Source organism: Verticillium nonalfalfae, assembly GCF_003724135.2.
Source record: "Verticillium nonalfalfae strain VnAa140/NRRL 66861 chromosome Unknown scaffold_29, whole genome shotgun sequence".
In the NCBI taxonomy this organism is placed as follows: Eukaryota; Fungi; Ascomycota; class Sordariomycetes; order Glomerellales; family Plectosphaerellaceae; genus Verticillium; species Verticillium nonalfalfae.
In genome coordinates, this window is record NW_021167254.1 from 15,147 (window position 1) to 30,525 (window position 15,379).

Genomic DNA, 15,379 nt, shown 5'->3' on the forward strand with positions numbered 1-15,379 from the left:
CGGACAAGCTCAGAGAATACAACATGCAGATATTGGGAGGGATATGTCTCAGCAGGGGGTATCACGGAGGACAGTCTGGATAGACTTTTGGAGTGTCTGGGGTCCAAGACGTTTCGAAACCGCTCACCATCGAAAACAGAGAGACAGACAGACAGAAAGAGGCAAATCTTGTTCGTGCTGAGTCAGGGTTGACAAGCTTGAAGAATGCCGGTGCGCTCGGCTCGACCTCTTTGAGCGCCCGCTGCCCGTCGGGGAATTGTAAACCTAATATGCCTTGACCAGGGCGCGAAGTTTCTTTGTGTGGTATTTGAGATGAGGCAGGACGAGGCTCTCATCGGGCGAAGGATGTAAATCTAGTGATGGAATGTTCCGTTGGTCTAGCGGAGAGAACAGTCCTTCGTTGACACCTGAGAGGCCTTGGAGCCTCCACGGTTATTGGCAAGGCCACAAGAGACATATGACGGTGACAGAGGGGCGTGTTGTCAGCAAGGTTTCCAACAGGGCGCATAAGCACGCGGCAGATGTTGGGAATGGCGACAAGATGCCCAGCACGACCTTTCTCACTAGCATGATAGACAACTTTAGCTCGCCCGCCACGTTGGTGAGCGGGAAGTTTTTCGGGGGAATGAACTGTCATGCGCCTATGATTCAAACGCTAAGCACTTCATATGATCTGCCATTGAAGAAGAAACAAGGGAGGCTTCCAGAATGCTTAACATAGGAGAGACGGCGTTGTCGATCATGTTGGCGCCGTTCGACGCCTCTGGCGTGATGATCTTCGGGGCACATCGGACCATCAGCCACATCTGATTCCCACTCTCTCATCCACTTGCGCACTGTACTAGCTATCGTGATCCCGGATGTGCGGTAAGGCAGAGCACAGTCCTGAGCGTGATGTTTTGTTGCGCGCTGTCGTGGTCATGACACCAAGTGGCTTGAATATTCGCCCAATGCAAGGGGCACTATACAACGATGGTTTGTCGCTTCCGCTGAAAAAAGCTGAAAAGGTTCTCATATGATGATTAGTAAAAACGAGTTGGCCGCAGAGTTCTTGGCTATCCCATCTGTATTCAGTATGGGAACATCGGGTGGTCTTGGCTACGCTTCCCGGCACGCGTCATCGCAGAAGGTGGTGCTTCCGGAACACTGGCCGACGGACTGACGTCAAGAGCCTTGATCGGCCGGCGAAAGCCGTGGAATGGATATGGTCAACAACAGCATCAGGGAAGATTCGTCGGCTATTGGACCGACTACGAGAGCTGTGGTGAAGCCCGACACATATCGGCCTCCTCGGGCAGGATGTTACTCATGGTCCTTCGACCCTGAGGACCTCGCCAAGAACAGCCGCCTCAGCCCCGCCTCGCGCTTGTCGTGTACTGAGGTGGGCCTCATAGACACAACAGCCGGCGCGCCTCTGCACAGCTAGTTGAGCTCATTGGCAGATCGGCCTGAACCGAGGACACGATGTCTCGCCGCTTAGTATCCAACCAAAACTGCGTTTAGGGGACTGGTGCCACTTTCCTGGCGAGCAACATGTCGTGCGTAACGTTCCTTCGCGCATCGCCACCACTCGGTCATATCGCGGAGTGGCAGGACGGCAGCAGCGGGTTGGCGGCAGAAGCTGCTCGCGCCGTGAGACAGGTAAGATCATGACCGCTTTCGGCAATGCCCCTGCGTATACCACATGGTGTCAGCTGATTAGCCGGAGAGACTGCTGAATCATCGTACGCTCGCCAGCCAAAGGAGGCGTGGATTGGGCTTCCTGCGTACAATGTACCCCGCAAAGCCGCAAGTCTATTGGATTATATGTTGCCCTGTGACAGTAAGAACGACAGAAAGATGAGATCCTAACATGTGTAAATCCTACATCATTGCCAGATGCTAGGGTGGGATTGCAACTGTGAGCCTAATGAGGTTTGGGTTAGCGCAGGTGTGTCGGCAAGCGGGAGAGCTAATGCAGCCTGCGGATGAAAATAGCATCAGAAAAAAACACGAGTGATGCTGAGAGGTTGTCCGCTTGGGTCGGCGCCCGCCGGTGAGAAAACTTAGCGCCTGTTGGGGTCGCCACGGGCAGTTTTCTGGTTCTTGGGTCGACAGACTAAACACTAGCCAAGTTCTTAGGTCATGCTATGAATGCGGGTCTGTAGGTATGTCGGGGGCAAACGCCATGCGGCTTGTCTACCGAACTGATCAGCAAGCAAAGCAGCATGCTGAACCGAAATGCCAGCTCGTGGTCATAATCTCATGTGGAGCAGGCAATGCAACCATCATGCAGCAAATGATCTGGGTTGGCTAACGACAACTTTTGCAATCTGTTCACGGAACCTTGAGTCAAACGTTTGGAAAAGAATGACCGGGTTTGATACTGTGCAAAAAAGTTGCCTATTTGAGCATATGGTGAGACAGTCGGCCCCCGCGGCTTCCGGGTGGGGGGATTTCCTCTCGACAGAGACTGGGTCTTTCTCAGCGGAGATCCGGGGATGATCGAGCAGAGTGAACGAAGGGTCCTCAGTGCTGATTACAGGACCTTTGCCAAATGAATCGCGGCATCGTAAGACGTCATGGTGTGCGGCATTTCATTCAACGGACTCAGCGGACAGCAGTATCCTGGAATTTCCCCATACCGATCCAGCCCTAGGCATATCGCCGAGCCGAGGCTTGAGGCTACAACATGATGATGGGTCGTCCACACACACATTGGCCGATTGACGGGGCTGCAGGGAGATGAATCTGGAAGCGAATGGTAATGGATGAGTAACAAGATTGATGAACATTTTTCTTTTGGGGAGTGGGGAGGGGGGGGGGAGGTTGGTTGACAGCCACTTAGCTGCATAGGGTTGATCGTAACATTGTTGTGGATGACGATTACGAACTTCAATTCCACCGACTCTTTGATGTGTATTCTGGCAATCGGGTCGGTCGTTAGACCTGACAAGGAGTGTTCTGCTCACCCTGACGCCAAGCGCATCATGTTCCAGCCGTGTAGAAGCGGCAACATGAGCCGCTCGCGCTATGTGTTGGTCGATGGTACCGCACACGGGCACCTTGCCGCCCAAACAGCTTAGCCCGCCGAGCTATCAAGCCCTTGGCTGCACTGCATTTACAATGGCTCGACGCAACCCGCCGCGGAACGGTTCGGGGGTTCTTGACGTAGAGGGTTAGCAGAGGTGCACAACTGATGTGATCCTGAAGTGGTCAAGTGCTTCACCGCAAGGTTCGCCGCACTAAGACAGGGCGTTCTGACAGGCAGCTACGCCACAGTTCCATGGCAGCTTCGGTTATCGACCGCTATGGATGCAAACCACGGCGAGAGCGGTGGGCGCTCTTCAAAGTCGGCTAGGTGCCAAATTGCAACTTCACTACATACCCCAAGCAGGATCTTGCCGATGAGGGAATCATAGCCCGAGTGTCAGGCAGCGCGCCAAGCACGGTGTGCGCCAGAGGCATTATCCATGTGTAAACGCCGATAGGTCATGGAACGAAGCGACCAGCAATGGAGAAGAAGCGAAAAATGGCATCTGACTAGCGGAGCGGAACCAGGCCGCTGGGGCGGACGACGGCTGAACGGTCAGTGAGGTGCTTGGGTTGAGGGTTCCTTCTGGGGCGAGGACCGACACTGAGACCCAGTTCTGAGGTCCCCCCTAGCTCACAAGGCGGAAGGGCTGGGGGGAGGAGTGGTGGGCGAGCTGACAGCCCACGATGCGAGTCAACGGCTTTGGACAGAAGACCACAGAGTCGAGGGAAACCCAACATGGGCCGGGTCACTACCTGACTGACTCGTTCTGCAGCTCCCTACGCTAGTAAGATCTCGTTAAGACTATGCGAAGGAGGACGAAGTCTAAGACTGAATCCGTACCGACGCAAGTGCTTTGTATGGTTCTGGTTGACAAGACGGACAAGCTCGCGCGTCTTAAACCTGAGTGGACGATGGCGCCCGCGTCAGCCTATTGGATGGGCCTAAGATAGTGTTTGCATAGGATGGCGTTCCAGCTGTGAGGCCTATGCAAGCTGCTTCTTTCGCCCAAGGAAGCATTGTCGTCAAAGTGCCAACTGCGGAGGCGTGATAGCAGGGCCTGTAGGACGTCAAGCACAGGGTTGAGCTTGCAGTACCCTCTGCAGAGTATGTGCAGGGTACTTCAAGGCGCGCGTAGGGCACCGCTTTAGAGCGTGGCGACGCAGCAGTATTCTGTCGTGCATAGTTCGTCGAGCAGTTCTTATTTTCCTCTCTGAGAGAGCTTTGTATGTCGCCATGATGTCTGCCGAGAAGATCGCCATCAGTATTTGGGATGACTGAAAACTCCATGATGGGAGCTCTCAAAGCCTGTGTAGCCGCCTGCCTCTCAAGGCAGGAGACAATTTCCTGTACTCTGAGCAGGTCCAACCCCCCCCCCCCCCCCCCCCCCCCACCCTCCAGCTCCTCCTTACTCCAAGACAAGTAGACCCCGCCCGACACATGGTGCATCTCAGCAATGGGGCTGGGTGGCCCCTGCCAACGGGGAAACAGTAGGCGCGCCTTACCCGTCGTAGAGATCCTATTCTTAGGCGGCCACTCAACGATCACAGATTTCCATGTCTTCTGGAATGGAAGTAACAAGGCACCTTCTTAGCGTAGTCACTACTTGGTGCGGGGGTCGCTACACTCCTACTCAGGTACCTAGGCAGATGGAACGCTCACATTTCCATACGAGTGTCTCTATTACTGAATGATACGGGAAAGGATTAATTCACGACGTCAGGAGGGGTCTCAGGGTATCACCAAGCAGGGGACGGCAGGAGCGGCGTGATGAGAGGCCCAGGGCTTGGCAAATGTGGAAAGCGAGTGGGAGAGCATAGGCAAGAGCGTGTGGGATCGATTTGAAGCTGGGGCGTCGGGGGAGGCGGGGAGCAAGAAGCCCTGGTACTCAGGCTTGCTAGGTAGTCGAAGGCATGAGCTACGTACTTCGGTACTGCCTCCACAGGGCCCCTGGTCCTGGTCCTAATGGGTGCCGTGCCAGCGCCGGGCGTGCACCAAGTACCAATAGGCAGCAGAATTACAGTTGCTGCTTCTGTTCTATTCGCTTCGATGATACCTTCCGTCATTTCCTGTCAAGGGTCACAAATCCCCTCTCGGATTATGCAAAGGCAAAAACAAATAGAGGTGCAGGGAGGTGCAAGCAACAGCGACTTCAATCTTGGACCGAAACAGCGACGGCGACGGCAACTGCTCCTCCATCGCCAAGTACGGCCAGGACGGACACGATAGAGAGGGAGGAAGCAAGCAATCGGAGGGAAAACGTCAGGCGTTGGCATTGCCTGCTGGCTTTGACATTGACGATGGCAAGACTAAGACTATTGAGTAAGCCAGCCTCCTGGTGGTCTCTCTGACCTAGGCGCGGCCTCCCTCCGATAGCGATGATCCAGCTCAGTTACATCGGCGGCTGCTGTTCTGGCTCAGGCTCGCTCGCATTGCGTCGGTTCCTTGTAGCGAACAACCGAAGGCCAATGTCGGGAAGTTAGCATGATAACCCACATGCTCATTTTTCTTATGGGGGCTGGGGGGTTTTCCCGCCCCATTCAACGTGACGGCGATTCAGTCCCTTGTGACAAAGAACCCACCTTACCCACTACACCAGTGCAGGCGACAGCCGGCGACCGAAACATGACAGGAAAGAGGCAGAACTGGTCGGCGATTCTCCGATGCAGTGACGTTGATCGTTACTCATCCGGCGGACGAACTCCGGATTTATTGACTGCGACGAGGAGAGATCGCCCCTATCGGTCGTCACGGTGGCCCCGGCATCATGGTCTGACTTTGACAGCCTCGGCAGAGCGCAGACAGACAGCCTCCCCAAGTCGATATGGACACACAGTCTGGTAGCTGGTGTTCCAGTGTCGGTCGCATGGCACAGTGTTGCTGTTGTCCTCCGCTCCCTCAGATGGCAGGGACATACAGTATCCGCTGGGCATTGAAGTCGCATCCAATTGACAAGGAACAGCAAGTTGTACGTCGTATCAGCTTCATCGTTACCCTCGGCCGACCTACATGTGGAGCACGTCTGCGAGCCATTCGCGAGTCGACAATGTAGTCATTGCTGCCGTAGTCGCAGTCGGTGCCACAAGGGACGACCTTGATCGCGCGCCCTCGACATACTTTTCTCACCGCTCTCCCAGCCTTCTCGCTGCCGCTACACGGGTCGGTCTAATACAGCCCGACTTTTATCACTCATACTTGTCTCCGCTTCTAGAACGATACTCATTCTGGCCGATGGCTCGTCCAACACCTGGCAAAGATGGCCTGGCAGGTGCTGACACGCATATGCAGGCCCGTGATGTGCACAGGGAGACTTCTCCTGTGGCCTTGTGACCCAATCATCGACTTGACTGTCGGGGAGCACATCGAGGGATCTCTCCACAGCCACAAATGAAATCCACACACACACACACACACACACAATTACTACGCCTGATGAACCGTCTCAAAAGATTGCTCATGCCTTTCGCCCGCATCCCCTCTCGCACCACGTCTCCCATTGATCTGGTGTGCGTCAAACGGAACTCCACGCATCCATCCATTCCGCATGTCGGGACAGCCCTGGCCTCGAGCCACGCCACGCTACTCTATGGAGCGGGTACATTGATTGGTACGGCAAAGTCACGCAGTTGCAGCTCAGTCGATCACTATGGAACGTTGCCTTTCCATTCACGACTCGCACGACTACAGTAAATGTCAAAAGTCCAATCTGGCCACGTGAACATAGTCTCCAGCTAGGCGTCAACAGAGCGCAGTGTGCACACACAATAATACAACAGCTGTTGGCGGAACGACTGTCTGGCACCAGAGCGAAAGCAAGATAATCGATTGATGTTGGGGTCACACGGAAAAAGGGTTGTTCAAAAATAGAAACGATCTACGCCCTGTTGGGCCTGGCGCCACCGTTTCCCACCCAACACCCGAATGAGAATCTGAGCACTGTACGTACACCAGAGAAACATTTACTCCCCTTCGTGTGATCGATGGACGATCAAAGACCGAGAGGCCTGTCATTCTTTGTTCGGGAGTGTCCTCAGCAACATAAACCGAGAAAGCCGAGCGCCCCTGTGTTCATTCCGAGAATGAGACTTCAAGCGATGCTAACGTGACACGGAGGCGATTCAAAGTCGCGAAGCTTCATTTGGAGCTCCTGACCAGGACTGAACAATGCAGCGTGCGATCGCAACTCTGAAAATGACGCAGATCTCAGCCCAAATCTGCTGCGCAGCGATCACTTGACGGATAACAGCTGTGGTGAAGAGATGACCGGTAATACCCCCCGAGGACCCTATCGACGGATGTGGAGCCTAGATCATGTGTTGAGGGTGCGCTTCAAAGAGCACAGAACTTGTGGCTGATCTGATCTCGCTGGCTAAGAATGGGCGAACTAACACCTTGAGTGTACTGACTGTTGACTGGTGAATTCTTCGTCTCGACTCCGGCACAATGCTTGGCGTACTTCTCAAACCGCACTGATGGGACCTTCGTCATTCCTCGACAGGACAGGCGAAGATGGCCACATGGACATGAGTTGCCAAATTCGGACACGAGAAACCGTTGTTTCAGCCAACCAGATGCAGCAGCAGCCCTGTAGACCCCGATCTACCCGGTCCCTAGCATTGGAGTCCACTGGGCAGGGGATGTCTCTAGATCCAGGGGCTTTTTTTGTCGGGGTGTGGTCTTGATGGTATCCCTGAGGGGTTCGCACAGATGGGAAGCAGGGGGTTGCAGGTTCATTGAAGCGACGTAAATCAACACGGAGGATCCCCAATGAAGCACATTGTTCAATCAGGTCGAAGAACTCGGATGGCCGGTCGGTGGGTCCTCACTATGCAGGCAGTCATTCAGTACGTCCCGGCCTCTTTTGACCCCATGGATCATCTCGTTAAGTCGAGAATGATAGGGCTCGCCGGCGTATCAAGTTGAAAGAGCTTCCCCGATTCACACGATCCAGCGACACATGGTTGGTCAAGAGCCTGCGGTTGGCGTCTTCACATGACACAACCCCCCCAGTACCCAGTCTGCGAGGTACCGGGTATCTGGCTGGACATTCTCAAGCCTCGAGGCCAGCAAGGCTACAGAAGTTGAGACGAACATAGTCGTTGGGCCACGACTTTTCATTGTGTCAAAGGCGCAAAGAAGGGAGGCGTTGTAGCGTGGGGGACATTATGCCAGACTGCCTGACCACAATCCACAGCACGTCGCTGGATTCGACCTGATGAAAAACCGCTTGGTAAACCCTGCCGTGGCGCCACGGTCACTGCACGCAAGATTCCACATCTGCCAATCAAATTGTTCATCGGCGAAACAGCGCATGCTTTCCGCTATTCCGCGATGCCGAAGGCCAACTTGACCTTATGTTCAACCTAGGATACCTTTACCAGCCACCAAGCCGTCCGGGATTCGACTGCATGCCTTGAGGGCGTCTGGTGATGTCCGTGCTGAGGGCTGGGTTCGCTGGCCTGGTGTGAATCGAGGACGATTCTTCGCTGACGAGAATCTCTCCCAGGCAGTGATTGGAGCTTCAAACCCTGGTGTAAGGTTTGTCGTGCGACCTCGGGATTGTTCGTCTGTTGTCTCATTGCCCAGCTGGTTGAAGCTGCCGGCCTGGCATGTCATACGCTGTTCTGCCGGCACCCCACCAGCTTGTTTTTGTATATGTATTATCGCCCACAATACAATGTGGTGAGTGACTGGGACTGACCGGCACCTTGCCAGCACGATGGGTTCGGTCGGGGCCTGGCAGCACGCCGACCGACCCTGGGTGGGCCTAGCTATGGCAGACAACGCTGCCACAGTGCCCGATCCGCCTTTCTCGATGTTGGGAAGCAGACCCGCATAGGCTCCTCAGTCTCATGCGGAGGTAATGCGGCTCTGATGGTGCTAGCTCGGTCAAGCCGCGGTGTGGGTGCGCAACAACGAAGACGGATGCCTCGACAGGGCCGGCCTGCAGTGAGTGAGTTTTTAGCAACAAAGCTGAGCGTAGGCCTGATTCGGCGTGGTCGGCCGTGGTAAGGTTCAATCGGTCCCTTGGTGTGGTGTGGAGAGATGGGGATGGACCTGGTCTGACGGTGAGGCGTGTGCGCTACCTTGATAAGGACAAAGCACCTGTGAGAGTTTGACTCCAGTGAGGCCATGGTCAGGTCATGCGGCCACTGGGAGAGATGGCTGCAACCGCACCAGTGTGGTGAGTTGAGGTGTCTCTGGCTGGCTGACTTGTCCCCATGCTCATACTTTTTTGTCACAGACGAATATGTGGTGGACGGCCGACGCACAGGATGGTTCTCGTGGACCACGACGTCGACAGCGCACTAAAACCATGACCGCGCGCAGGCCCGCCCCCATTTTCAGCCACGCCCGTCGTGCTCCACGATCTTAGCATGATGCTATTGTTTTTACATCTTGGTTTCCTGGCACTTGACAAGAGAGGACCAGCAAGAGACTCGGGTCAAGTCCTACAGGGCGTACTGTTTCATTGGAGGCTCTAGTGAGACTGATGGAGCAACATACAGTCGCAGTCTCTCAAGCAAGGGCCTCCAGGGCCGTGACGTATAGCCACCCAGTCGTGGCCTTCATGGTCTCAGTGAACGCGACTGGCAGAGTCTGTCGACAGCGAGATGTCTGCGCGCTCTCATCAGCATGTCGCTCTCCTCGTCTTCAATCGAGTGACACAGCTCGCTCCCCTGATGACGATGGCCCAGGTCATGGTGCCGCGAAGACCTGTCGACGGATAGCTTCCTGGCTGGCTATTGTCAGCCGACGGAAGAACGTGGACATTTTGCCGCCTGTCGCTCGTTGGTATATCCCAAGCACATGGATGAACGTAGTCGGTACGACTGCAACCCCCCTTTTCTGCGTCCTTTCGCCTGCGCACAGCTTCAGATTGGCCGCGACCTTGAAGCAGGAGGACCGATCGATGGTTGGTGAGCCCACAGTATTTGGTGACAGAGGACAGGAGTTTCCGCAAGGATTCACACGGCTCCCGACCTCTTATTTACACATGGATCTGCAGCTCAACGCTTGGGCGTTACGTACAATGCGCTTTTCACCTTTCCCCTTCTACACACACCTGAGGTCGACAGAGAGAGAGAACACAACCCCCCCCCCCCCCTTTATCCTAGGAACTACCGTGGATCCCTGCTCAACCTACGGCCCACCTCTCGTCCACCGACTCACAACTTCGATGACACCCTGTCCTGGCAAAGCTGGCTGCCTGGAGGCCCCACTGGGCAGAGCTGGCTTTGCCTGACTACTGACCCTGCCTTACCCTCGCCTTGCCTTACCTTCCCTGTGCCCATCTGGCTGTCAGCTTTGGCTCTAGTGCGCATGGCACAAAGTCATCGGCTGGCACACTCAACGGCGTGGACGGCGGCGGCGCGGACGGCCCCTCTCCCCCTCCCCCCTCCACTCGAGCTTGGCTGGGGGCGAGCATGGGCGAGCATGGGCGAGCATGGCCGCACTGGTCCCTCATGCGTGGTGGCACGCTGATGCTGGTGTTGCCCTTCCTGTCGCAACACCCCCCGGCCTGCCCTGTGCTGGGGGCTCTGGGGCGTGAACCTGGGCTTGGGCTTGGGCTTGCTTGGTCTTGGTTTCTCACTCCCACCCTTCCTGGGGCTTGTTCGGCCGGCCTTTCGTTGGCGCACTCGCTGGCTCGCTGGCACAGCACAGCCGGCCTGTTCTTTTCCTGTCCTCATTGCTTTTTGCCCTGCCCACTCCTCCCACCCTAATGGGTGAAGCCGAACGTGCCCGCCCCGGCCGGTCCTCTCGTCCCGTTCGGGTCACTCTCGTGCTGCCAGTCACCTTATGACCCTCTGTATTTAACTAGTTGGCCCTCCCCCCCAGCCTCAACGTCTACCTTTCTGTCTCCCCCCAATATCACATCCAGCAAGACATCACCAGCCTCGTTGCGCACTCTCGCTCACCACCCACATTCGCTAACCGCCCCCCCTCCTCCCACCTTTAGGAAGTCCTCGTTGACTCCTGTCATTCGCTTTTGCGTTCGTTGTTCTTTTGTTCGAGTCGATTCCCGGAAAACGAAGCGTACTCCCGCGACAGCAACCATCCCGGCCTCATCACCAAAACTCAAACGTCTTCGTATCGAACCGCAGCCAAGGCATCGTGTACTTGATTCACTACTCTGTAGCAGATGTCTCGGCTCGATAATTGAAGTCCCCAAATCAACAATCACGCTCGCTTTCCAACCCGTCTCAGACAAAAGGAACAGAAAAAGAAGAAGGGAAAAGGGAAAACCGCCCACTCCAACCAACAATCGCTTTCAGTATCAAACTCGGGAACAACGCAATCGTCCGCACGTTCCCGTTTCGACACTCCCCACCACGCTCGCTACCCCGAATTGCACACGCGGCTCATCTGTCCGTGTATACCTACTCACCACGTAAGATTCTGCGCCAGGACAACGGTGGCAGCGTTGCACTAACACGGCCTGCAGTTTTCTCGCCCAACACACACTCCTCACCACTCTTGAAAAAATGGCTGGTCCCGGAGGCGGTCCTCCCCGTCGCAGCCACACCAAGTCGCGCAAGGGCTGCGAAACCTGCAAGCGTCGGCATATTCGTTGTGATGAAAACTTCCCTCAATGGTACGTGAACATGGCTGGCGCGCACAAACGCCACGGGCCTCGACTAACACGGGGTTTTCAGCCGAAACTGCACCAAGCACAAGATTCGCTGCCCCTACAATGACATGCCCGCCATGGAAGACCGGTCAACGACCCCTGACAAGCCGGATCTCATGTGGACGCCCAGCATCGTTGCCGACATCGAGCAGTGGCAGCGCACCGGAATCTTTCCCTTCCCCAACCTCTCCATCTCCTCAACCCCCAACCCGGCCGAGTACAGCCTGGAAGATCTTCGCCTGATCTACCACGTTGCCTCGATCAGCAACGAGATGGAAGGTTTGGGTGCCACCAACTTCACGCTCTGGACACGCCAGATTCCTGCGTATGTTCAGAACCATGCCCACTGGGCCATTCTTGGACATGACACTAACTTGGCTCCCTTAGCATCATCAAGCTCGGCTCGACGCACCGTTATGTGATGCACTCCCTGCTGGCTTTCTCCGCCATGCACATTGCTTTCCTCACCGACTGTCCCATCGTTGGTAACCTAGCGTACGAGCACCGCGGTATTGCTCTCAAGGGCCTGCAGGAGGGCATCGGCTCATTTGGCCCGGAAACCTCTGATGCTGTCTTGGCTGCTTCGCTGGTTCTCTCCTGGCAAGCCACTGACTGGTAAGCAATACTCTACTATCCTGAGGGAGACGGGCTTTTCTAACACGAGAATCAGGCGGAGCTGGACCCAGCTCATGCAAGGAACCTCATCGGTAAGCTCCCGACCCCCTTTCGCATCAGCGTAAATTCCCGCTCGTCTACAAGAGGTCAATCTAACTCATCAAAGGTTGTCGATGCCATGGCTTCCTGGAGCCACGACTCTCAGTTTTACGACTGGATCAGGGAAACCGGCACGTTCCCAACGGCCCCTCCTTCGCCCACCCCGGATCACAGGCCCAGCCAGCCGCGCAAGGAAGACCTGGATGCCCTGAACCGGACTCTCGCTCAGTTGCAGAAGGTCGAGGCCCACCAGAAACACAACAAGGAGGACACAAAGCACATCCAGCAGCTCATCAGCTTTCTCAAGGGATCCCGCAAAGTCAGCCCGACCTTGTCCGTCGCCCAGCAGTTTGAACGCCTCCGTCCCCTGCGTACCTGGCTTTTCTACCTGCCCGTCATGGCCCTCCAGCAGAGTGGTTGCTCCGTCAATTCCCTGGTGACCATCGCCCATTACTACACGGTTGCCGTTCTGATGGAGCGCCTGTTCCCTGAGATCGGTGCTGCATACTTTGGCAACCTTTCCATTGCGCCCGTCGAGGAGATCGCCCGCTGCCTGTTGTCCATCAACATTTCTGGTTCCATCGAGGGTGATCTTTCTACGCCGATGAAGCTGATGCAGTTCCCTTTGGACATGGTCAATGAGTTCCGCAACCGCATCGGTATCCTGGAGCCTGCCCGCACGCCCTCGTTCCCGCAGTACAACCCGCCCAACTTCTACACGAACGAGCCGGCCAACCTGCCCCAGGCTACGGAGTCCTTCATGCCCTACGGCAACCCGGCCTTTAGCTACAGCCATGAGTCGCTGACTGGTACCATGCTCAACACGGAGGGCATTCCCCAGAACGCCGTCAGTCCCTTGACTCTGTCCTCGCCCTTTGTCAACCATCAGTACCTCAGCATCCCATCGCCCAACTATGGCGGTTACAGCCCGGCCTCGTCCACCTTTGAGGGGTCCATCGCCTACAGCGACACTGAAGAGTACGGCTCGTACGACATGGGCGGCATGTCTTCCGGCCACCACATGTTCGGCTCCGGCAGCAACTTGAGCGGGTTCGTCTCTCCCATCCAGTCCGTGTGGAACTAGGAGCGTCCACCCATGGCACCTACACCACACCGGCGAAAACGTTTTGAGCTTTCGAGCACGGGGATTGACCGACGGCCAGGATGACAACGACACCCAGCTATCCTCCGCCTGAGGACCCTTACCTGCTCTCGTCGACGGCGCACTCGACAGTTCCCTCCCCCTTCCTGCAGCCCGAGCAACTGGGCATGCTGCCTCTTCCAGAGTCGCCGATCCCCCTGCTCGCCTCGATGCCTCGCCACCGCCGGCCGACCCCGCCCTCCTCTTCCGTGCAGGGAGAGTCTCCCAGTGCCATCAGCGCGCCCTTCCCCCCACGTCAGCTTGGTCCTGGCCCGTCCCCTCCGCCGGCATACCTGCACAGGAGTGAGAAGGGCAAGGAGCGCGAGCTGTAGTTTCGGACGTTCTGTGGCTGTCTCTGCTACCACACACACACACACACACGCACCACTCATCCAACTCCTCATCAAGTTTGCACCACATTCTTACAACAACTGTTGATTCGATATCAACCCAGCGCCAATGTAACCCACACTCCTTCAATGATACCCCGGGAAGCCGGCCGAGCGAGTCTCGCCTGCTCCCACGACATTCCTTAACACGTCATCACCATTGACCAACGACCGCTACACTAATACGGATACCATCTCACGACACTCCTTACTATAATGATACCCAACACTAGACATTCCTTACGGTCATCGGATCAGATACGCGATACCCCCTCAAGTATGCACAGATTGGTTGCACAGACACATTCCTTATCACGACCTCACGACCCGGCATCATCTGCCGGCGGTACGAAATAGATATTACACTCCTTATGAAAGAAGAAAGATGGGAGGAAACGGGAAAAAAGAAAGAACATTGGCTGGCTGGGAAATCTCGGGTCAATCGGATGCATAGCGGCTTGCTATTCGTGTCGGATCCATCGGTCCCCATTGGGGGCGCTTTGGCGCGGGACACACATTGCATTGGGCGGCGTTTTGTTACATGCTTTTGGTTTATGTTTTTTTCTCCCTCGTTTTTTCGTTTTTGGAATTGGTCTTTTTTTTGGCGGCTTGATGCTGTTGAGCACGCGATCTGTTTTAAGGTCTTGTTTGATCTTTCTGGATTTTGCAAAGCACCTAGCGTTTCAGTCTTTGGTTTGTTGAAAGCGAGAAGGTCGAAGGATGACGAGACTGTCGAAGGAAACATGGACTAGGTAGTGAGTGGATGGATGAATGAACATGCTCTGGTGCGAAGGAAGCGATGCTCCCTTCGCAAAAGCATGATGGATTAATTCATGGATCTTGGAGGCTGTGTGCCTCCCACCCAATACTTGATCTCTCTCCCAGCCTTGGTGACCTTCCTCTTAGTATAGCCTCTCGATCTGGCTTTGAGTCTCCATTGGTTCCAGAGCCGTTATAGGGCTCGTCTGTTGGCTCTCTGGTACAGGTGGATGGATAGATCACAGACAGGTGGAGGGGCAAGAGCGGAGGGAGCGGGGGCGTGGACGTAGTTGGTGCGACTCACTCTGTCATGTGTAGGACTGATTCTGTTGTGCCTCTGGCGAGAACGAATAGTGTTTTGCGTTTGCGGCCGATCCTGGTCCTCCCCATTTCCCCCCCTATATTGCGGCTTCGCCCTTGAAGGCTGTGGATGTTGTGCTATGCGGGTATTGCACGTTGCAACCGTACTTCGCGCCCTTCCCTAGCGCATATGGTTTGAGCAGCGCCCCGGTGGGGTTGGTGTGTCCTGACCGGATACCGCCCCTATTCGCCCCCCCCCCCCCCCCCCCTCCTCCGGCGGGGGAGGAACCGCTTTTGGGGAGACGGAAGCTGTCAAGGAGGGGCGAAACAGTTCGCAGGGGGTCGGTGTTTGGGCTGTGGTGTTGCGAGTAATGTGTTATGCCCCTCGACCGATATGGACTGCCAGAGAGAGTTTTTCGGGGCGCTGCTGT

General features: G+C 55.8%; 1 protein-coding gene across 1 annotated transcript; it reads left to right on the forward strand.

Moving 5' to 3' along the window:
• Positions 1-11,499: 11,499 nt before the first annotated feature.
• On the forward strand, positions 11,500-13,832 carry D7B24_004876 (uncharacterized protein; the record flags this gene model as incomplete). The annotated part of the gene is made up of 6 exons (XM_028639041.1): positions 11,500-11,609; positions 11,671-11,970; positions 12,033-12,260; positions 12,316-12,352; positions 12,427-13,409; positions 13,541-13,832. The coding sequence occupies 6 exons, from the start codon at positions 11,500-11,502 to the stop codon at positions 13,830-13,832; spliced, it is 1,950 nt and encodes a 649-aa protein (XP_028496395.1).
• Between the last annotated feature and the right edge of the window lie 1,547 nt (positions 13,833-15,379).